At 41.2% G+C, this 22,805-nt stretch overlaps 1 protein-coding gene across 2 annotated transcripts in view; it reads left to right on the top strand.

Moving 5' to 3' along the window:
* Positions 1-2,162: 2,162 nt before the first annotated feature.
* The window catches only part of LOC144523696 (pre-B-cell leukemia transcription factor 1-like), a 66,680-nt gene continuing 46,037 nt past the window's right edge, over positions 2,163-22,805 (top strand). For both annotated transcript variants that reach the window (XM_078259447.1, XM_078259448.1), the window contains exons 1-2: positions 2,163-2,443; positions 3,347-3,420. In XM_078259447.1, coding sequence (XP_078115573.1) covers positions 2,256-2,443; positions 3,347-3,420 — 262 coding nt within the window. In that variant the 5' untranslated portion in view covers positions 2,163-2,255. The remainder of the gene's footprint in view (positions 2,444-3,346; positions 3,421-22,805) is intronic.

Raw genomic sequence — 22,805 nt, forward strand, 5'->3', positions numbered from 1 at the left:
AAAGGGATGTCAATGGGATTTTGAGGTTCTATGTATGTCCTATTTACCCACCAAACTGTCATTATTCAACTATGACAAGGTAAAATCGGTTTTGCATTCTATCACCCCTTTAAACACAGTTAACAGCGCTGGGCTAGCCCACGATTACATTTTGCCACGTTAGCTAATGCTAAGTTAGCCAGCAACCCAGTCTGTTTGCCTCACTCTAAGTAAGAGTCTACGTCGGGATGAGAGCGGACAACAGCCCCAAGGACACAGCTGCAGTTAGCCCCCAGCCAGCGAATACAGCAACATGAACCCAGCCAGCACAAACCCCAGGACCGGGAACAGACCATATCAGACCCCATACGCTGACACCCACGTCTGGCCAAAATCGAGCCACAACAGCATCCAACCTCCAGCCCTGGAGCTGCTGCCCCCCCCCACTTGCTTGCTCGCCAGCCGGTTAGCTACCACCACAATAATTACGTGGAAAACACTGTGGCTATTTCATTAGAATGACACAAGATAATGTTACTAAACGTAACGTGAATAAAACTTTAATACAATATTGATACAAATAACTTGTCCGTGAACACATGTACATTTTAATCAACAATGGTGGTTGTTTAACAATGAAGACAACAACTCCCATGATCCCACGCAACTACACAACTTCATCAAAAAGTCTGTGTTTCGATTGAGAGACAACTATGGAGAAAATTACATATTGTACATTTAAATCTATTCAATGTGAAATCTGTTAGAAATTTCACTTTGTAAACAATAGCCATCTGAAAGAAATACAATGAAATGACATTGTCAAAATGAATTCATAGCAGGGAAAATGAGGTCGCTGGTAGCAGTCATTACATCTCATTTAACTCTGGTATGATTTTAAGCTGCTCACAATAAAATACTGTGCCACTCTTAAGCATTTAAATGTTTCTTATTATCTGTGTCACACTTGTATACATCCAGGCTGATGATTTGTATAGCACTGTTAATACTTTAGTTCCACACTGGAGCATTTTTTTATGCCCCTCCTCCTCCTCTTCCACCTCTTCTTCTCTTCCCTCTGAATGGCTCTCAGTGGCGGAGGGGAACAGCAGCAGTGAGGCAGCACTGGGCCTGAAGGGCACTTTTCAGCCTGGCCAGACACACTCAGGCCTTGCTGCTTGGCTGCGCAACATGGGTCACCGCCTTACATTAGGAGGACCCTGCCAAAGTCAGCCAAGCGGAGCCAGCAACATACCTGAAAATGAATGAACAAAGTCCATGTTCCACTGCCTATTGCAACAAAACTAGCATGTCTAATTGTAAGACTCTTTTTAGAATATAATGTGACATCAAAATTAATATTAATTTAACAAAGGTGCTTTTCATAAGGATTCTAATTAGTAGATGTTTTTTGTAGCCATAAATCTTTAGTCATGTTATATTTCTAATAATTATAACAAATGAAAGGGCTGGCCAGTAGTTCTGATTAGTGTACCTTATATCTTGGCACAGTGTGGGAATGAAATGGTCTCCTGGGTAGCCCGTGGGTTCTCTTGCTGAGGTCAGAAGGGGAGACTAAAGCAGACCTTCTGTGTCAGCCACTGTTATTTATGTGGAGTTCATGCTCTATTCATCACCCTGTTGCCATTCCATACAGTCTCCCTGCTTGGAAGGCAGCAGTCATCTCTCCAAGCATTTCCACTGCATCCCACCTTTACAGTCCAATGATCGACGTTTCATGAGAGGCACCTCAAGGTGGGGCTAAATAGTCTTATATTCCCAATCATGTGGCGTAGGCGGAGTCTGACTCTCATGCTCTTTGCTATGCTGTTGGAAGCAAGGGGATGGAGTGAGTAAAATAAATCCACACTTATTATTTCTCACAGACACTTTTTTGTAATTTGGTAGAAAGAGGGGGTTTTGGATCACTGCGCAACATTACAAGAAAACGTGTCCTGGTTAATTTTAGTGCTATTAGAAACCAGCTGCCTATCTCTTTTTACGCACACCCTACTCCAGTGAAGGCAACGGCAGTTCAGATCAGATTTCACATTCAGCTCCGACCAGCTGAGAGAGACAGCCAGAGAGCAGGAGGGCTCGTATCTCCGCTTTCCCTTCTGATACCCCCGCTACAAAAAGCCCCTGCGAGGAACAACCGGGTGCGCGACGAAAATATTACACATCCGGGATTTTTCCCCTCCTTTTTTATTTTATGTATTTTTGCAGGATTTCAGCAGCGAGAGCATTACAGAGAAGTAGATAGAGAAGCAGAAGAGATGGACGAGCAGACGAGGCTGATGCACTCTCACACGGGGGTAGGCATGGCAGGGCACCCCGGCCTGCCGCAGCATATGCAGGAAGGCACCGGAGGAACGGACGGCGACGGAAGAAAACAGGACATTGGAGACATTTTACAGCAAATTATGACCATCACGGATCAAAGTCTGGACGAAGCCCAAGCCAGGTAACGATTTGCTCCGATTCAGTCCACTGTCAGGAGGAGGCGGCGGCAAACTAAATACTCATTTAAAAAAGAAGGGGAAAGAAAAAATATATATGGAAATTTCTAATTTTACAATACTATGCGGTGTAGATGGGACTATAAATGTAAGGGCTTTGCAAAGGCAGGCTTGTGCAAAAGCCGATAAAACAGTGGAAAACAACGATGGCATGCAAATCACTAGTTTGCTTCACATGTAAATAAGTCGCCGCTGAAAGAGAATATAAAAGTGTATGAATGTTATTGTGACATGCCATGTGTCGCCCACGGAGGATGTTTTAAACGCACTTTAGCCTACACCTTAACAGTCAAGGTGCATTCACGAGATCAAAAAAATGATAGCTGATATTTTATTTTCTAAATAAGGAAATGTAATGGTGAGTAACAGTTTAAAGTGGCTTACAGCTTGTTAACAGCGCGGTGAGCAAATACAATGCAACTTTATTACTTGTGATATACAATTCAAGATTGCATCCATCTTGTGTAATCCACTACAAATTCAGTAAAGCTGATTGACAAAAGTTATACATTTCAAATGTTTTGTTTCGTTGATTACGTTGGTAAAAAAAATAATATATGAATTGTATAATTTGACAGGTCAACATATAAAGCTAAATACAATGTTTTACTTTGTATGTAGGTAAATGTAATATTGCTGGAGCACATGTGTTGGCTACATATATAGATAATTGTTATTCATCTATTCGAAAATAGTTGTATTATTATAGTTGTGTAATTGTACTGTAACATTTATCTAAAAAATAGAAATGATAGTAGGCAGCCTTGTTATCCAGCAATGTAGAGATTGAATAAGTTTTAGATATAATGTTTCTGTAGTTTAATTATGAAGCCACTTTTTTGTTTCAGGAAACACGCACTGAACTGTCACAGAATGAAGCCAGCTCTTTTCAATGTCTTGTGTGAAATCAAAGAAAAAACAGGTATGTTCATATTAATTCTGCACTATTATAAGAGAACCAATTGTGTTGTCCTTGTACTGTCTACGAAAAATACTGTAAGTCTTCTTAACCAGGTTAAATGAATTAAATACTGCACAGAGTATTCTAATGGAGCATCGGAAAAATCCAGATGCAGCTCTGTGTGGGCTATTTTATCATCAAAGGGTAACATTAATTTGCTATTCAGACTCAAATTCATACAGGAGAACCTGATGTTGGATAGTCACAACACAATTCACCATATACATTTCACTGACATATGTAGCTATAAAGTCTGCGTGTTTTAACTATTATACAATAGGAACTGCGGACAATTACTTTAAGCGATATCAATTATTGTGTCAAAATATGAATGAGGTTTTTTGATGCTATTGTAGAATAATAGTGAGTATTGAGCAAAAGTGTCACAAGCACGTTGATGTCTCCCCTTGTGAGTTAACTGTCAAGTCTGGTGAATATGTCTCTTTCTATTTTGTATTGTGTCTCTCTATTAAAGCAGTTGTGAGAGAGCATGTCAGCAGAATAATTGCTAGGAGAGAAATAACGTAACATAGGCGTAAGTCATGTTTCCAAATCATTTTCCCTGTGACATTTTTGAAATTGGCACAGAATTCAGTGCACTTCAGACTGATAGCGTGCATCTCATCTTTTATTTTCCTGTCTTTAGATTGATGTGCTATAGCACTCTTCAAAACTTACACTGCTGAGATATTGAGTTGCCAGCATGCCAGGTTTTCTACGAGAGGCAGTGCTTTTTGTGTGCTTTTTAACCCTAACCCTAACCCCATGAAATCAAGTGGAATGGATGGAGGATGAAGCAGATATTGTTTTCATTGTCTCCAAAGTTGCACTTGCTCATACTTGACCTTTTGTAGCGGTGTTGACTGGCGCTGTTTATATTGTTCCTCGTGTGTGATCCCACCCTCTCCTGGTGCTATCATGGATGTTTTCATTGAGTTCACCTAAATGCCTATCCCCAAGCCGGGCAGTTTATCTTAAATCGGCCACTGCCTCAGGAGAGAGCAGGGGGCCTTTTGAAGCCTGCTGGCTCGCTCCTCTTTTTTGTTGTCTCGGTAGGTTTTTTGGAGGGGGAGTGACACAGTTATGCATAGTGTTTTACTCCCTCGCGCTTCTCGGAGTTCATCCAAAGTTCGGCTCTGCTGAGAGTACAAAGTAACTTGGACCTCTTCCTGCTTGCACACCCATTCTTTTCTCTTTCAGCTGGCAAACTATGCATACAAGGTGCAGCTTACGGAGCTTTACACAGGAGATCTGGGGCTTGTCTAGTTTGTGTAGAAAGTGAGAAACATTTCCCATTTACTACAGTTCAAACTGTTTCTCTAATTCTGGTTTGATTTTAAGATTGCTTGTTTTTATTTTATAATATCACTTGATAATTACACTACACAAAACGTATATTCTGAATAAGCCTTCCGTTAATCCTAGGTTTGTTTGCTATTGTGGCTTGATTCCACGGTATATAAAAATCATTGTGAGTTAGGAGAAATTGTGCTTCAAAAACTTTTTAACTTCCGTTGGTCTCAACATGTCGGCAGTGCTGTCAGTTTTAGTGTAAATAAAACACAGTGTTATAAAGATCGATTTCCACGCAGCAACTCAAAAAACGTCCTTTTACTCACACATTGGGGAAAAAAGTAATGATATAAATGTTTCGTTTTACTCTTGCTACGTTTAGTCCGTTAATGATGGGCTTGATAAATAATAAGTCACAGTTTGTTGCTCCCTCTAGTGGTTTGGATTCCTTTGGAAATTTTATTTAAACATCTATTAAAGTGACTGACATGAAGGGTTAAACAATGTTTTTGACCTTTTTCATTTCTTATTGTACTTTTCACTTCAGTTTAGGTTTGAGTTTTCTTAATTTATAGAAATTAAATTATAGCTGTGATGGTCATGGGCTATTTTACTTTTCTAATGTTGGGAAGTTGATAGTATCATGAAGTTGGCACTGTATAAGTGAAAGAAATTATTTGGCTTACAGGTTTTCTTTCTTACCAACATTACATTAAGGCGTGAGGCTTAATCATGCAACTTTGTTGTTTTTATGTTATTGTCATTATTTCAGTATTCTAGTGATAAAACTGATCCAAGGAAACAAACCTTTCTGTCTCCTCCTTTTGTACCAGCAGCGGAACTTTCCCAGATCCACCTTTAAATATTTTAGAGTGCATGTAGACCAGCCGAGTCCAACAGCTTTGGCTACTCCTCAGAGCTGCAGTTGAGCCGCTGTAACTTCTTTGTCCCAAGTACCATGTGAGTGCAGAGACAGTGTGTATCCATAGAGCTGCTGTTTGCTTGTGTGTATTTTCCATCCCTGGCTGTCCCTGGAGCGGCTGACAGCACCTGCAGGACACAATGCCAGTGTTGATCTAGGGCCTGAACTTCTGACCTAGTCTGTGTATTTTTACTGGGCTGAAGTAAGGGATGGCCCACAGAAATATTGTGCAGTATAAACAAGCACAATGGTGCAGCAACACCAGAGAGGAAAGGACAAGGAAGGAACACTTTATTTAAACCAGTGCCTCTTTTTTTCTTTTTTTGACAGACATCCGCTTCGTCTTTACTCAGTTTCATTCCAGGCATATTTGGGTTGTCTTTCTACTTCAAAGGAATACTATTTTTTAGACACGGTGCATGATTGTGCGTGTGTGTGGCATAGTACATTCTTAAGAAGAGACAAAGCATAAAATATATAAAGCATATTATAGTACTTCATGTGTTTAAATGTTGAACAAAGATTTCTGTGTTAGAGTCGGTGCTCTGTTAGGAGAGGTTCTCACAGAAACTTTCCAAAAATATTTCCAAACAATTTAACTCCACTGCTATTGGCCCATGAAACCTTATCCTTCCACTAACTGAATGTAAGTAAACAGGCTGGTGAAGAGAGGGATATCAAACAATATCATACAACTTAATCTAAGTTTTCACTTTCTATATGTAATTTTTCTGTCTATGAAAAAATATATTTTTAAGGTGGACTGTTTTCTCTTGGTCTTCACCATCAGTTTTTATGATTGATGAAAAGGCCTCTTTAGATAAGCAAATGCTTGACAAACTGATTTGGAAAATGAGCCGCCTTGACCTCTGTAAACACTTCACTAACATCATAAATCTCTGGCAGTGTCAAACAAAACCACTCTTTGACTGAGCTGCTCAGTAAATGTGCTGCTCTGACTTGCTGTTTAATTTTTTTCCTCTCAACCTCGACAAAAGGCAAGCTTTCTTGTGGCCCATGTTTGTGTAGTGTAAGGTTTCAAGCCTAGGGGATCCTCCATTTATAAAAATGACTAGCCGAGTGATGTAATGTTATTTTTTGAAGGGTGAAAATAGGGTGTTTTACAGAGGGCAGCGGAGTAATGTTTGACAGGATGAAATGAGCCAGAGGTCTGATTATGGAAGGTGCATGGAAGCCTACACTATATTGACTTGTCAGTCCATTCAGATGCTTGGCATATATCAATTTGTATTACAGAGGCTGAACGCAGCTCAGCCCTGCATGTCACTGCGTAAACACTTCCAAGCAGTCTTCATGGTGATCAGGTAGGATTTCAAAAGTAGTACAATCTGGTGTCGTGCTGAAACAATTAGTCTATTAACTGATAAGCCTATTGATAGAAAATGAATCTCCAACAGTTTTAATAAGTAATTAATCATTTAAGTCATGATTAAATGAACATGCCAAACTGTTCAAGCTGTTCTTTGTTTTATATCATTGTAAACTGGATATCTTTGGGATTTAGAATATTAACAGGGCAAAACTAGGGCTGCAACCGGAAAATATTTTCATTATCGGATAATCTGCCAATTATTTTCTTAATTAATCAATTCATCGTCCGGTCTATAAAACATTACAAAACTGTGAAAAATGGCTAGCACATTATCCTAGAACCCACGGTAACTTTGTTTTGTTTCAGTCCAAAAAGCCAATAATATTCAATGTACTGTGTAAGACCAAGAAAAGCAGCAAATTCTTACATTTAACAACCTGAAACCGTCACATTTTTGGCATTTTTGCTTTTAAAATGACGTAAAAGATTAGTCAATTTTTAAAATAGTTGCCAATTCATTTTCTGTCTATTGACAATTCAAGTAATTCACTAATCAGCTCTACGCAAAACAAGACATTTGAAGACTTGGGCTCTGGAAATTTGAGACTGACATTCACATTTTATAGACAAGTCAACTAATTATTATTAATAATAATAAGCATAAAAAGGGCAGCAACTAACTATTATTTTCATTACCCATTAATCTGTCAATTATTGTGTAATGTGACGACAAAAGGAATTCATTTTGAGGTAACGTGCATCTCAAACTGACATTCCTATCAAAAATCCATCTTAAGGAGTATCTGTATTAAGGTTTTCTGGGCTTGTTGGGACTCCTTGTAAATGTAAACCACCAAGTAACAGAAGTGTATGTTAGCTTGTCTGTATTACGAGGCGATGTATATGTCGGCTCTGATAGCGAGCGTTCTGTCACGGGGCTGTGCCTCCCCCTCTCGTGCCCGTCTCTCGGTGGACAGAGAGACGACTCTGATACATGCAGCTTTTGTCTCCCTCTTATCCTTCCTCCTCGATGCTGATACAGCAGCATTCGGGGGGAGGGAAATGGCAAGCTCACTGCCATAGCTGCTTCCCCAATCTCTCTGCTTAATTATCCACTGAGAGAGAGGAAGATCTGAAGGCTAATTCTGCTCCGGAGATATAGACAACTGGGGAGAAATGTGTTTTGAGTAACCAGCATAAGGCATGTTCTGACTTTTTACTGTATTTGATGCAGAATCATAATCACAGAATCATCAGTGAGTGACAGCATTGTAAATGGTGTGTTAATACCATTACAGTATAGAACAATGTGGTTACATTATACATTATGCAAATTGTCATTTGCCTAATTGATACATGTTAATCATATTAAGGAGCTTAATTATAGGAATCTTACTGTGCTGCCATTTGTTAATTAACACTGACATCACATGTACGGAATGTGATGTATTTTTTTTCTCTACTGTGATAGCCTCCTCTCATCTTCCAGCACAATATTGTTTTTATATATATTTTTTTTTTTTTGGGGGAGGCATTTTAGGCCTTTAATTCCACAGGACATGAAAGGGGAGAGAGAAGGGGAATGACATGCAGCAAAGGGCCTTAGGTCGGAGTTGAACCTGCGGCCGCTGCGTCGAGGAGTAAACCTCTATATATGTGCGCCCGCTCTACCAACTGAGCTAACCCGGCCACTTGTTTTTATATTTTTAACTGGTATATTTTCAGAATTTCCTGTACTGATGAATGATTTTTTCCCTCTTGGCTGAAGGCCACTGGAATGCAGTTTGTAGAAAAATTACATTTGGCTCCAAGCAGCCCTGCCAGTGTGGAGATTACAGAATGAAGGCAAGATCCAAGTAGACTCGTAAAAGAGCACGGGCCTCAATCTTTTACCTGAGTGTCGACTCCAGTGCTCAACGCATTGCTTAAATATCACTGTTCTGCCATTTACCTTGTTAAATGCTCCTTTTGCAATCTCAGTCCCTGCAGGTTTGGCCTGCCTTTTTTTATACAGGCCTTCTTAATATGTTACGAATTTAATCAAGTCTGTGATTTGTGAATTTGTTATGCACGTTAAATTGAACATGCAATGGCACATTTGGATGTGGTTGCCATACCAACCCCCCAGGAGTTCATTTTCCATAATGTAGTGTTTGGAATCTCATTTCCTCCACTTTCCCCCGCTGCTACTTGCAGACGCCACCTCCAGGCTTCCACTGTATGTTCACTATTAAAATGACTGCCACAGCTTTCAAACACTGGAGGGAGGAAGAAAGAAAAAGAGAGGGAGAGAGAGGCCTCTCTCCACGTAGTGGAAATGACACAAATTAATATACACTACTTAAACCAGACCAAGATTAATGGTTCCCTTTCGCTGCAGCTTAGTCCCACTGTCAGTTGCTGGGTGCTCGTTGGACAAAATCAACACTAATCAACATTTATTCCACTTTTGCCCTGGGCTCTCAGGAGTCTGGTGGGACTGCGCCCTCACCCCCCACCCACCCCTCTTCCCTCCCAGCAATCCACCCCTCCCTTCGTCCGTCTCGCTACGCTTTTCACCTCTCATCCAGCTCCTTCATACATCACCCTCCTCACACCGCTCAGCTCCTCAGAGGAGAGTGCGCCCCCTCCTATCAGGCCACATTAGAGTCATGATAGATTTTCTCTTTTCATTTGCATCTGATACTTAACACAGCAAAGCAGTTGCTCTGTCACTTTACAGTACGTGTGTGTGTTTGTGTGTGTGTGTGTGTGTGTGTGTGTGTGTGTGTGTGTGTGTGTGTGTGTGTGTGCGTGCGTGCCTGCGTGCATGCGTGTGTGTGCGTGCGTGCATGTTTGTGTATGTAGGGGTGTGGGGGTATGTTTGTGTGTATTTTTTAAATAGTCATTAGCCAAATAGCCAGTAATCTTATCTGCACTCAGTCGCCACTGCATTATAAGAAACATGATATGCATTCACTGTTTACTTCTCTGTGTGTGTGTCAGGTAGTGTATTTATACAACACTTTCTTTTCTGGAAAGTAGCATTTTAAATAACCACTACTGGGAAACTGATCTACAAGGTCGTGCTTTAAGACAAAGTTATCACATGAGTTTTATCTATTTGTTTTATCCTGAAAATATGCAATGTTCAATCCCAGTCCAAATCAGTGTATCATACATATTCTTTTGATTTCTGTGACTGGCAGTAGTGGCATCCACAGATCTGCTGACTCTCACCAGCAGCCCTCCTCACAGACCAACATTAAGCATCCTGCAAAGACTCATTATTGGCCGAGCTAATGCAGGCCGCAATTCATCTGCTGCTTCTCATTTCTTTGTCATTCCACAGGCTGTGATAAAAACACACTCAGAGGGACGATTAGAAACATGCCTAAAATTTAACAATGTCTGTTTTACTAACTGTAAATGTAGTTTACACTATTCCAGCCCTGTCTTCTAAAAATGTTGTTCCCATACAACTAAACTGCATTCTCAATTACTTTTCTAATAGGGCTGTCAAACGATTAAATTTTCTTAATCACGATTAATCGTTGAATTTCTATAGTTAATCGCGATTAATCGCATGTTTTATCACATGATTAAAATTGTATTATTTTGCATTTCAGAACTGTTTTTAAGTACATATTAACAATGGAAAGCCATTCTTACCAGTGTATCTTGATTGGGAATCAAATGAATGCAAAGAAAGTGACTTTATGAACTTGATTTTAAGATTTGTATTATATATTTAATCTAGTCACACATTTGAATTTAACAACAACTTTGAATGCACCACGAGGCTGTAAATTATTTTTCATTGAACACACCGTCTGTGTTTTTCCGACAACAGCAGCTGCAGATTGTTACATCCCAGTGTTGAATCCTCTACAGTGAAATACAGTCACACTTTACACCGTTTAGCGTTAGCTGTCAGCATTGTAACCGTGTTTAATCCAGCTACTAGCTAGTGGTAGGCTAACGTTAGCTGTTGTCGAGTGTAGTGTTAACTAGCGTCATGTGCAGCAATGTTTCTGTTGCCTGTAACGTCTGTTTCAGAGTGCAGGCATATCAGTGGCACCAGAATGAGGCACCGAAATCCGTGTTGCTATTCCTGCAGCAGCAGGATGTGTTACAAGGAAGTACGGCAAAATAGTAGCCTGTGAAGTGAAAATAAATTAATAAATGGCGGCATGCGATTAATACGATTAAAAAAAATTAACGCATTATGCTTGACCTTTAATCGCATCGCGATTAATGCGTTAATGCTGACAGCCCTAGTTTCTAAACATAATTGAAATGCAGAAATGTCCAAATATGGAAATACATTAAATATTCAATCTGTAATAGTTTGTTCAAAATTCAAAACAGTGTATGAATTCAACAGGTGGTGCCTTGGATGTAAAATGCTGACGCAAAAATGGAGCACAAGCCGTGTGGAACAGATAAATATAACACTAAACCATCTGACAAATAACTTGAGGACACATTTTCGATTTACCACCATATAGGAAAAATTGTAGATAAACGTCTGTGTAAAATGCAACTTCCTTACAGTAACGTTAGCTTGTCACTTAAGTGACACAGTGACCGCGAATAAAGTCAATTCTACATTGTTTAAAAATAAATTTATATTCGTTTGAAATCAATTATTTTTGAAAAGCAATTAATTAAGAAAATGTATCATGAATTATACAGTTCAGTTTTACTTTCAGGTTTTCATTTATCCAACTGTTGTCTTATCCACTTATCCATGTTCTTAATATGGGCGCTAGATGCGCTGGATCTATTCCCAGCATGTTTGGGTGTGAGCCAGGGAAACACCCTGAACTGGCAAACAGGCCATCAAAGCAGTTCAGTTGTTATTGATGACCAGTAATCTAAGGTGAAATACCTCCTGTAGCAGTCTCAAATTTAGAGATTGCATGTTGCTTTATACCCCTCTGAAGATGAAATTGTGCAAACAACTGATGCGTCTTTTTCTACTTTGCCAAGATATTCAGTGCAGTGTTGTCCATCTTGTAGCATTGCATGGCCAGAGGCATTGTCATGGCACCAACTGGCCTCATTGAAGTGACACCGAGTGCTTTGTCAGCTTTGTCTCAGGTGCCAACCTGCGCTTCCCAAAATAAACTGTCATGCAATGTGGCAGGACAGAAAAATGTAGGAGCATGTTGGGGCCCTGCGCCCCCCCTGAAAGCAAACAAATGTTCCATTGCAGAAATGTATTGTGGTTTTGGACGCCTTCCCAGCGCCGACACCAGCTACGTGGCATGTGATCGTCTGCAGCATCAGCAGGGATCACAGACACAAAACTTGGTGTTTCTTTGCATTAAGGAAGCCTTTTATTGTGAACCTGTTAGTTTGACAGCTCTTTGTTATTTGCAAACATCCTCCTCAGGAAAAAGCTAATGCTTACTGTAGTTAGCTCCTCTTCCTGTTTTATAAATGGTCTGACATTTTCTCCCTGCGGTGCAACATTACACCAGGAGAAGATGCGGTTGAAGTCACTTTCAGGCTGATGTGAGGAGGGAAAGGGTAAACATGTGGAAAGTCACATGCAGAGATGCCTTAGCGACCTCCAAACTGTAACCACTAGCCGTTTCTGCCCTGTTGGATTAGGCCCTGAGCATGTGATTCGCGTTAGATCACAGTGTGGCCTATGTGCTCTAAAGCTGCCATTACATTTTTATGACTAGTGGACTGGAGTAAAGGTGGGAGTCACAAAGGCTTGAAATGAAAGTTCAGTCCTCACCTACATAATGAGGAACCAGTAGCTAATCATGCAGACAAAGGGAAGGATTCTGTAGCCTGATAGTGAGAGAGGTATAATGATGTTTCACTAAACATGGACTGCCGAGCTGGATAGGTTGTGATTTGAACAGTGTTTGAGGCAGGATTTTCTACAGTAGGTGGAGTTGAAATGGGCCCATTGCTACTAGCTTCTTGGGGGTCACTGCTCCATCCGTTTAAACCCACTGAGTGTTACAAAATCATACCTAAAATTATATAAGAACTGACATTAGATATAATATATTAGAGATATATAACTAGTTTCTTTTCTTTGATTCCACAAATAAGAAAAGCAAACAGACATAATTTTTGCTAACATTTTAATGGTATGTTCTGTAGTTTGGCTAATGCTGCATTCACATCTTTTCCGTTTAGACCACAATTACAGCTTGTAATTCGAAGTTGCGAATTTATGGCACCAACAATATCTCTCGCTCGGTGAAGTAACTACAGAGGTGTCAACAAACTGTTGCAAGAATGGCTACAAATGCACCACCACTTAACCTAACGCGCCAGATGGTTTGTTACACAGAAGCCTTCATTGTAAACCGTTTGGAAAAGGGTAGGCACTTGAACCATGAACCATCTGTTTATTTCATCCGCCATTGTTGTTTGGAACGAACAGTCAAGACCGTCACACACACGTAAACCACGCCCATAGCTGCCAGTAGCTCCTAACCAGACGCTGATTAGTTCAGTAGGCTGGTAGTTCAGACACGTTTTAGCCTGACAAGATGGATTCTTGTGTGATATGTAATCCCACGATTATTCCGTGACATCACGGAAATCTAGCTGCCCTGCAAGGTTAACCACCACTGGCAGTTACAGTTATTGTACATTGTAGAATAATGTTCTTACTAGTTGCAGATACATATAATAAGAATGTAAAAGTTTTCCATAAGAGACCAAGTGTGTTTTGGTGTATGCTTATTGCACAGAGCTGTGTGCTGTCAGTGCTGTGGTTCCCCGAATAAAGGAAACTCTGACGCACAGATGGTTTAGCTTAAGCGGTAAATATAAGATAGTTAGGGTCAGCAAAGTACATTGAGTAATAATAACAAGTGAAACAGGATCAGAATGTACTGCTTCGCGTGAGAGCAAATGAGGATGAGACATGCCCACCCTGGCATGTGTTGTGTGAAGATAACACTCCCTGTGGTGGAAAAAGAGAGGGGGCCCAAGAAAGAAAGTTTAAGAGATGAGGGGAAGAATAGATCGGGGCTCACAAGTTCTGACAGTCTAGAGATACGTGGACCGGCTCTGGCTTTTTGTCTGTTGCTAGGGAAACTTAGTCTCTGCATGCTTTGTGATCCCACAGATCTGTGTATTGAAACTCAGATGCTTGACTGATTAAACAAATGTACATCCATCCATCCATCCATCTTCGTCCGCTTATCCGGGGTTGGGTCTCGGGGGCAGCAGCTCCAGCAGGGGACCCCAAACTTCCCTTTCTTGAGCCACATTAACCAGCTCCGACTGGGGGAAACTGAAGCGTTGCCAGGCCAGGTTGGAGATATAATCCCTCCACCTAGTCCTGGGTCTTCCCCGAGGCCTCCTCCCTGCTGGACGTGCCTGGAACATCTCCCTAGGGAGGCGCCCAGGGGGCATCCTTACCAGATGCCCGAATCACCTCAACTGGCTCCTTTCGACGCAAAGGAGCAGCGGCTCTACTCCAAGCTCATCACGGATGACTGAGCCTCTCATATCTCTAAGGGAGATGCCAGCCACCCCCCTGAGAAAAACCCATTTCGGCCGCTTGTACCCTGGATCTCGTTCTTTGTCGTTCAGTCATGACGAAAACTGACTGGTAGATCGAGAGTTTTGCCTTCTGGCTCAGCTCTCTTTTAGTCACAACGGTGCGATAAATTGAATGTAATACTGCCCCCGCTGCGCCAATTCTCCAACTAATTTCCCGCTCCATTGTCCCCTCACTCACGAACAAGACCCTAAGGTATTTGAACTCCTTCACTTGGGTTAAGGACTCATTCCCTACCCGGAGTAGGCACTCCATCGGTTTCCTGCTGAGAACCATGGCCTCAGATTTAGAGGTGCTGATCCTCATCCCAGGCGCTTCACACTCGGCTGCGAACTGATCCAGTGAGTGCTGAAGGTCACAGGCTGATGATGCCATCAGGACTACATCATCTGCAAAGAGCAGCGATGAGATCCCCAGCCCACCGAACTGCAATCCATCCCCGACTACGCGTCGATATCCTGTCCATAAATATTACAAACAGGATTGGTGACAAAGCGCAGCCCTCACCTGAAACGAGTCCGACTTACTGCCGAGAACCCGGACGCAGCTCTTGCTTTGGTCATACAGAGATTGGATGGCCCTGAGAAGGGACCCCCTCATCCCATACTCCCGTCAGCACCTCCCACAGTATCTCCCGGGTCTAACCGTAACCCTAACCCGGTCATACGCCTTCTCCAGATCCACAAAACACATGTAGACCGGATGGGCATACTCCCACGCTCCCTCCAGGATCCTTGTGAGAGTGAAGATCTGGTCCATTGTTCCACGACCAGGACAGAATCCGCATTGTTCCTCTTCAACCCAGGTTTGACTATCGGCCGAACCCTCCTTTCCAGCACCTTGGAGTATACTTTACAGGGAGGCTGAGAAGTGTGATACCCTTATAATTGATACACACCCTCTGGTCCCCCTTTTTGAACAGGGGAACCACCACCCCGGTCCGCCACTCCTTTGGCACTGTCCCAGACTTCCACGCAATGTTGAAGAGGCGTGTCATCCAAGACAGCCCCTCCACACCCAGAGATTTCAGCATTTCTGGACGGATCTCATTAATCCCGGGGCTTTGCCACTGTGGAGTTCTTTGACTGCATCAGTGACTTCCACCTGGGAAATTGACGACAATCCCCCATCATCCTCCAGCTCTGCTTCTAACATAGACGGCGTATTAGTTGGATTTAGGAGTTCCTCAAAGTGCTCCTTCCACCGCCCTATTACCTCATCAGTTGAGGTCAAAAGCATCCCATCCTTAATGTACACAGCTTGGATGGTTCCCCACTTCCCCCTCCTGAGGTGGCGAACGGTTTGATAGCACCAGAAGCACCTTGGTGCCAACCGAAAGTCCTTCGCCATGTCTTCTCCGAACTTCTCCCACACCCGCTGCTTTGCCTCTTTCAAGGCAGAGGCTGCAGCCCTTCGGGCCCTTCGGTACTCTGCAACTGCAGTGCCTACTCCGGGTAGGGAATGAGTCCTTACCCCAAGTGAAGGAGTTCAAATACCTTAGGGTCTTGTTCGCGAGTGAGGGGACAATGGAGCGGAGTCCTCTGGGATAACATATCCTGGAAAGACTCCTTCAGTTGGACGGCTTCCCTGACCACCGGTGTTCACTAGAGCTGTCAATATTCCTCAATAAAACCATTCGAATTCCATTTGATTTTTGATTTGATTATTCAAATAATATTTTAATATTTAATACTCAGTTGCAGCCTGTTAAATAATATGTACTACACTACTCAGGCTTATGCATTGTCAATGCCACTATATACTATAAGCATGTGGTTGTTGTTACACGTTCTGTCCACTAGAGTGACTTCAGACATCAGCCTGGCCTTGAGGGGACCTGCACGCAACTTTGTTTACATTCATTTTCCACAACGAGCACAAATCAACAGAGAACAACAAGTGTAGTGAAGCGGCATTGTTGTAAAGGCTTACGGTGCTCGGTTAGCACAATTACATCATGTTAGAAAGTACAGCCGAAACGATTTGCCATAAACTAGGTAAGTAACAAACGATGCTAACTGCAGTAATAACCAAGCCAAACTGTGCTGTTACTACTGTTTTAGTGGTTTAAAAGCAACCTTTTTCTTGCAGATTGTCACGTTACTGAGAATACAGCTACCGTATTTTCCGGACTATAAGTCGCTCCGGAGTATAAATCGCATCAGTCAAAACATGCGTCATGAAGAGGAAAAAAACATATATAAGTCGCACTGGACTATAAGTCGCATTTATTTAGAAATGTATTTCACAAAATCCAAGACCAAGAACAGACATTTAATCTGGAAAGGCAAGTTATTAAACTACACAATAGCACACAGAACAAGGGGCTGAATATGGTAGGTGTCCGGTATGTTAACGTAACACATTAACAGTTATTCAACTATACAATAGAATACAGAACAACTACCAGGGCGTGGAGACGTAACTGCACTGTTGACGAGCCTCTCCCAGCAGCACGTTGTTCAAGCACCCATCTGTGGACTCGTTCCTCAGTTGTCTTTAGGAACAGCATATAGTTGTCACAAGCCCAGAGCGCCTCTTGCGGCTATAGACGGTAATGTTTTCAGCATGAAATAACATTTAAATTATATATATTTTGATATATAAGTTGCACCTGACTATAAGTCGCAGAACCAGCCAAAGTATGAAAAAAAGTGTGACTTATAGTCTGGAAAATACGGTATTCGAAGGTAATATATGAAGTTGAAGCTAACTCTAATTACCTTTAGCTGTCTCCATGAAGCTCCCAACTACGCTAACGTTACTATACCTCGCAACGCAGTTAGAAAACAAAAACGAGCTAACTAATGTTAACATAAGCACTTTGGCTCGGTGGATGTCGATTTTAAAGTCATGTTAAAACTATTTCCCGTCCTTCGTTACGATTTCTAGCCGCAGCCTGTCAATCCCCTTTGTACTAAGTTAACTCGGTACATAACGTTAGCTCCGTAATGTTGTACTAACGTACGGTACATAACATTAGCTTAGACCTCGCAATGCCTTATGTTTGTTACTCCCTCTAAGTTATTGTTCATAAGACAAGACATGAGTGACACATGCGGGTAGGCCAAGGCGAGAAGAGGGAGATTAGCTAACGTTTGCCAACATATTTATAAAAAAAAGTCACATTCGAATAGTAATTTCAGCATTCGAATAGTATTGATTTTTTTTACTATTCAAATTATATTCGAATTTCGGTATTTGTTCCAACAGCCCTAGTGTCCACCACGGTGTTCGTGGGTTACCGCCCCTTGAGGCACCTAAGACCACAGCTCCCCGCCGCAGCTTCAGCAATTGAAACTTTGAATATTGTCCACTCGGGTTCAATATCCCCAGCCCTAGGGCTTGTGAGTTTGGCTCTTGCTTAGGATCAGTATAATTCCATTTTAACATTTAATATATAGGTCTTTTATTTCGAGTCAGACACATTGTCCCAAAAGTGGGGACACAGAGGAGGAAATCCCCAACAACATCAAAATTAAATCCTATATTAACACTAATACATTACATGCGGTTAATTTAAAGGAGCTATACAGTGTTTGTTTTTTGGTTTCACTTGGTAATGAACCACTACAAATATGTAACACAACAAAAGAAGCTATTTTAGGCTGTTTATATGGTGTAGCTACAAGCTTAGCAGTGGGGTTGGAATAATGTGTGCAGTGTTTTTCCTGTTCTTTTCATTCTGCAGTAAATGTGTGAATGCAGCATAACACACAATTTAAATGTTGATACAGTTTATTTGATCTAAAAATGGTAAGCATGCTAACAGCACTGATTCTGCCTTGATTATATGGAGGACATGGGCACAGGTAGGTTGTAGTAATGGGAAACTTTATGTTTTGAGGGGTCATTGTTGCAATTGTCAAATCCTTAAATACCAGCAGTGCTGGAACATTTAAGCAGTGCAAATGTTTGTGTTTTTGGTCGCACAAGATAAGCAATTTAAAAGCATCACCACTACTACTATTTTCTGACATTGTATGCACTAAACGATTATGAATCAATCAAAACTAAATAATTGGGAGATTAATTGATCGTCAAAGTAATCATTAGTTGCCGTTCTAAAAGCCAGCTGGCCACCCTGTCATTGCTATCCCTGCCAATAAATGCACGTTGCTACTACCTCTGGTGTAAAGAGATTGTGTTGATAAGTTAATATGCCGACAACAGAGATGAGATAAAGAGGTTTTAGAAGTTTGGAGGATAGCGTAACCTTGATAAAACGCTCATCTCAGTGACATTGATTTTCACCATCCATCTTCATCTGATATGAAGTATGCAAATGGTGACATCGGCTGGGAGTGGAGTACAGTGCTGTTAAATGGGCCATTTCAAATGTTCTTTGTACTATGCTGACTTCCAAAAAATTCACTGTCAGCCAGCTCAGAGCTTTTGAGACACTTTTCCACCTGTAACCTATATCTTCTTACATTTATTCCACTTCTCCATTTATTCCCCTTTTCCTTCCTCTCTCTTTGCATGCCATACAAATTACTTATATATAGACATAGCTTGTAGAGAATTTTACACTGCTAAATTTCTCTCTTTTTTTAACTATGTTGGCACAGGCTGTGGAACATTTATTTGTGTGAGTTCAGGCAGACCAATACCCTACCTTTTTTCATGTTTCAGATGATATCCATTAGCCCTCTTTCAACATGCATATAGTCTATCTCACCTCAAATATCCTGCCTCTGCAAATGGAAGCGAGACAATATTGCAGTATGTTTAATTGTGCTTACCTCATCCTGGGTACATGATCTCTGTATAGAATATCCTGAATTTATTGCCTTATAAAAGTGGTAATTATCCCTTTATGAGTAAGATAAGACCAAATACATTGCATTAAACAACATATGGATAGTTGTTAAAATGCCTGCATGGAAGGTAAAACCTGAACTGACTGTGATAAATAATGAGTCCAATTAGAAGTTACCTAGGAGCAGTTATTCTCAACATAAATCTGTGTGTTTGAGGAAAATTATTTTTTTCCTTCTCATTTGTCTTTAAGATTATTTTTTTTCACCGCTGGTCTCCAAACGCATTCAGCTCAGTGGGCGGGGATGGCCTCTCTCTTTCTGCCTTTTTGTTGGGTGGCCCCTATAATGATGAAGCTGTCAATCATCTGCAGGCTTCTTAAATCCTGAGAATCAGTTCTCAGAAAGGGACTGGAACAGTGACTTTTGTTGTCACTCATGTGCATTTCTGTTGAGCATTCCGTGGACAGTGTGTTACCTTTTAATTAAATTCATCCTTTCGTTCTGAATGAAGCTTAAGGGAGGCGCACAGATGGTTGTCCAAATAATTGAAAGGATTGAATATAGTGATGCTGAAAGAGGTCATTTAGATCCTGTGATTTGGGTTGAATGCTTTTTTTAAAGGATAATTTCAGTTTATTACAACTAGGGTCTTATTTTAATGGTTTTGCCCTTCATTTATGTCTGTTATGGTAATATTATACTTACTAAAGTAACTGCATCGCTACCACAAAGTCTGACAAGGCAAGAAACACAACCAGTCAGACAATCATGTTGTCAAAGAACATAAATCTTTGACAACCTCAACGAGGCATCACCAGTCAACTGGCTAGGCTGTAAAGGGCCACAAGCCAAAATAGGTTGAGAAGCAATGGTCAAATACAAAGATAATAAGGTATTTCTACAATGGCATAAAGGGTATATAGCAAAATCTCTGACAGTTGACAAAATTATATTGTCCTGAGACAGTTCTGTAAAACAAGGCAAATATGCAGGTGTAAATATTTCTTCCCTGATTATTTTGTTGCTGTGAAAAATAAATGGACAGAAATGAGTTGATGAGGTGTAACCTCCTCTCTTATCATATGTAGCTGGGACTTGCTCTCATCTTGACTAATGATGATGTGTGGCACAGGTAGCTGTCAGCGAGGCATGATTAATTAAAAGGGAAACTAGGCCAATTACTCATATTGTTCTAACTGTGGTCAGTGAGCAAGGCTAGTTGTGCTGCCAGTGCCTCCACACCCTTCACTGTACCTAGACATCCATAACATTTTGGGTTCTGCAGCTATTTGTGAGACGTTTCATCAGCTCCGGGGGCGTCCCTCTGTTCAGACTGTCTCAATACAGACCTGATAACAATTAGGTGGCGTCTGAGGATAGCGCTCTTGTGTCTCCTGAGTTTAAAGTCAGTTACTAACATACAGTTATAGCTGCATTTGATTTTCTATGTTTGTGTTTTGGAGGCCCAACCATGCAACAGTGATCAGCATTGCAACAGTGATTAGCATTGTTGAGAAGCCAGTGTCTCACAGCGTTGCTTTCAGTGCACACTGCCTGAGGCTTCTCAGCTGCCAGCTGTGGGTCTCACTGCAGGCCAAGTGAAGAGAGCAGAAGTCTTGTTTGTGTTGGACTGCAGTGTTGCTCCCAGCGTGCAGCCTGGCCCTTGTCAGCGGCCCTGTCATATCTGTCTCGGGCCTGTCCCGACAGCCAACCCGGACTCTCACGTCACAAAGGCGGGCTCGTCCTAGGAGAGACAGGTGTCAGCAACCCACCACCCCCCTCCTCAAGCTCATCCAGGCAGATGCCTGCTGTGATGGAGCCACATATTTTAAGCTCAGCAACTTAGAAAGAAGGGTCATCTCTGCCACCCATTCACAGTCGCCATATCGCAAGAGACCCCAGCTTCATCAGCGTGTGAGAGCGCTCATGTCAGATATGGAGCTTCCACCAGAGGAGACTGTCCCAGTCCAAGAGCATTACAGACAGGGGCTGCGTCCTGACTGACTGACACACTGACTGACAGCTTTATTGTGTCCTTTGAGGAACGGGGATGAAAGGCTCTCATGAAGAGGCCTTACAAACACAAACCATACTCAGCCGTGCTCGAGGAGAATTACTTGTTCCTTTGTATGCATTGTTGTTTCTTTGTATAGACTCCATGTCTTTTAGCTGACAACACTCTTTTTCTAACTGTACAAAAGCAGCCATGGTGGAATCTAACATGTTATATTCTGACTACAAAGCTTCAGCCCCAAGGACTCAGGAATCAGGAATTTCATGAGGAATTCTTATTTGCTCATCTTATTCAAAATAAAAGCAGTGTAATGACAGTACAGTTGGAGTTTGGAGACACAAGCGCTGAGCCAAGCTGTGGTTGTAGCAACCATTTGTAAAACGGATCCACTGAAAAAATCAACCAAAAATATCTTGTTTTGTAGACCTATTGTATTGAGCATTTGCATTGCTAACAAAGCACTGCTAATCTCAGTTACAAATAAATTGCATTTCGTGGAAAGCTTTAAAAGAGTCTTTGTAACCTTTGCTGAACAGCGGCCACAAGTGACAACTACAGGATCAAAAAGGTAATGTAACATTAACACAAGTAGAGAAGAATCCTTAAGTTAAGTGACCTGAGCAGTAATGCCAGTTACAAAGCAATGTCCACATTAGCCAACATTAGCAACTGTAAGCTACTAAGTAACACTGTAGCAGAAAAACCCTAGAGTGTATTCATATAAGCACAGGTCTGTTTTACTGCTGAATAATTTACTTTTCATATCTAAGGGGAAGAATGTGTTATTTCCTCTTTTCGTCTTTTCGTCTTTAGTCTTTAAGTCTTTAAATGTAAAGCAGCAGTAGCGTAAAGTTTGCATTAGTCGTAAATTAATGTAACACAGCAAATACAGCTCAGATATGACTGCAGGAAAGAATCAGTAAGGCCAATATCTGTTAGATATACGTATACTGTACAGAAACATACATGTAGTGGGACAAAATTCCAAAACACAGAGATCCGGTTACAAGTTACAAAGTATGCCTTGTCTCTTGTAGCTAGTACATGTGTTGAGCTAATGTAACACCATGTAAATGCTTCAAAACTAAAAATGGCTTTTGGATATTTCAAAATCAAGTTACTAATTTTCGGTTAAATCTTTTTTGCAACTTCACTTTATAACTGGCTTGTATATGGAGAGACAAAAAGAGAGAAGGACACAGAGACAGATGCTAAATGTATGTCATTTTCTAAGCAAATTTGTCCATATTTAGCTGCTGCTCTACCTGCCAGTGCATGACATTTTTATTCAAAGAAATAACACAAAAAATAGTGAGAGCCAAATGACTAATGTACTCTTTTCTCCCTCTCGTCCCTGTGTCTTTATAATCTGTGGCTAGCATCCCTTTTTTCTCTCTGTGTGTTATTTTTGTAGTCATCTAAATTGATCTACGGTGAAGCCAGACTAAGATTGCTGTAAATTTAATATTTTTCAGCAGCCACATTAAGAGTGC

Source organism: Sander vitreus, chromosome 9, assembly GCF_031162955.1.
Source record: "Sander vitreus isolate 19-12246 chromosome 9, sanVit1, whole genome shotgun sequence".
Lineage (NCBI taxonomy): Eukaryota > Metazoa > Chordata > Actinopteri > Perciformes > Percidae > Sander > Sander vitreus.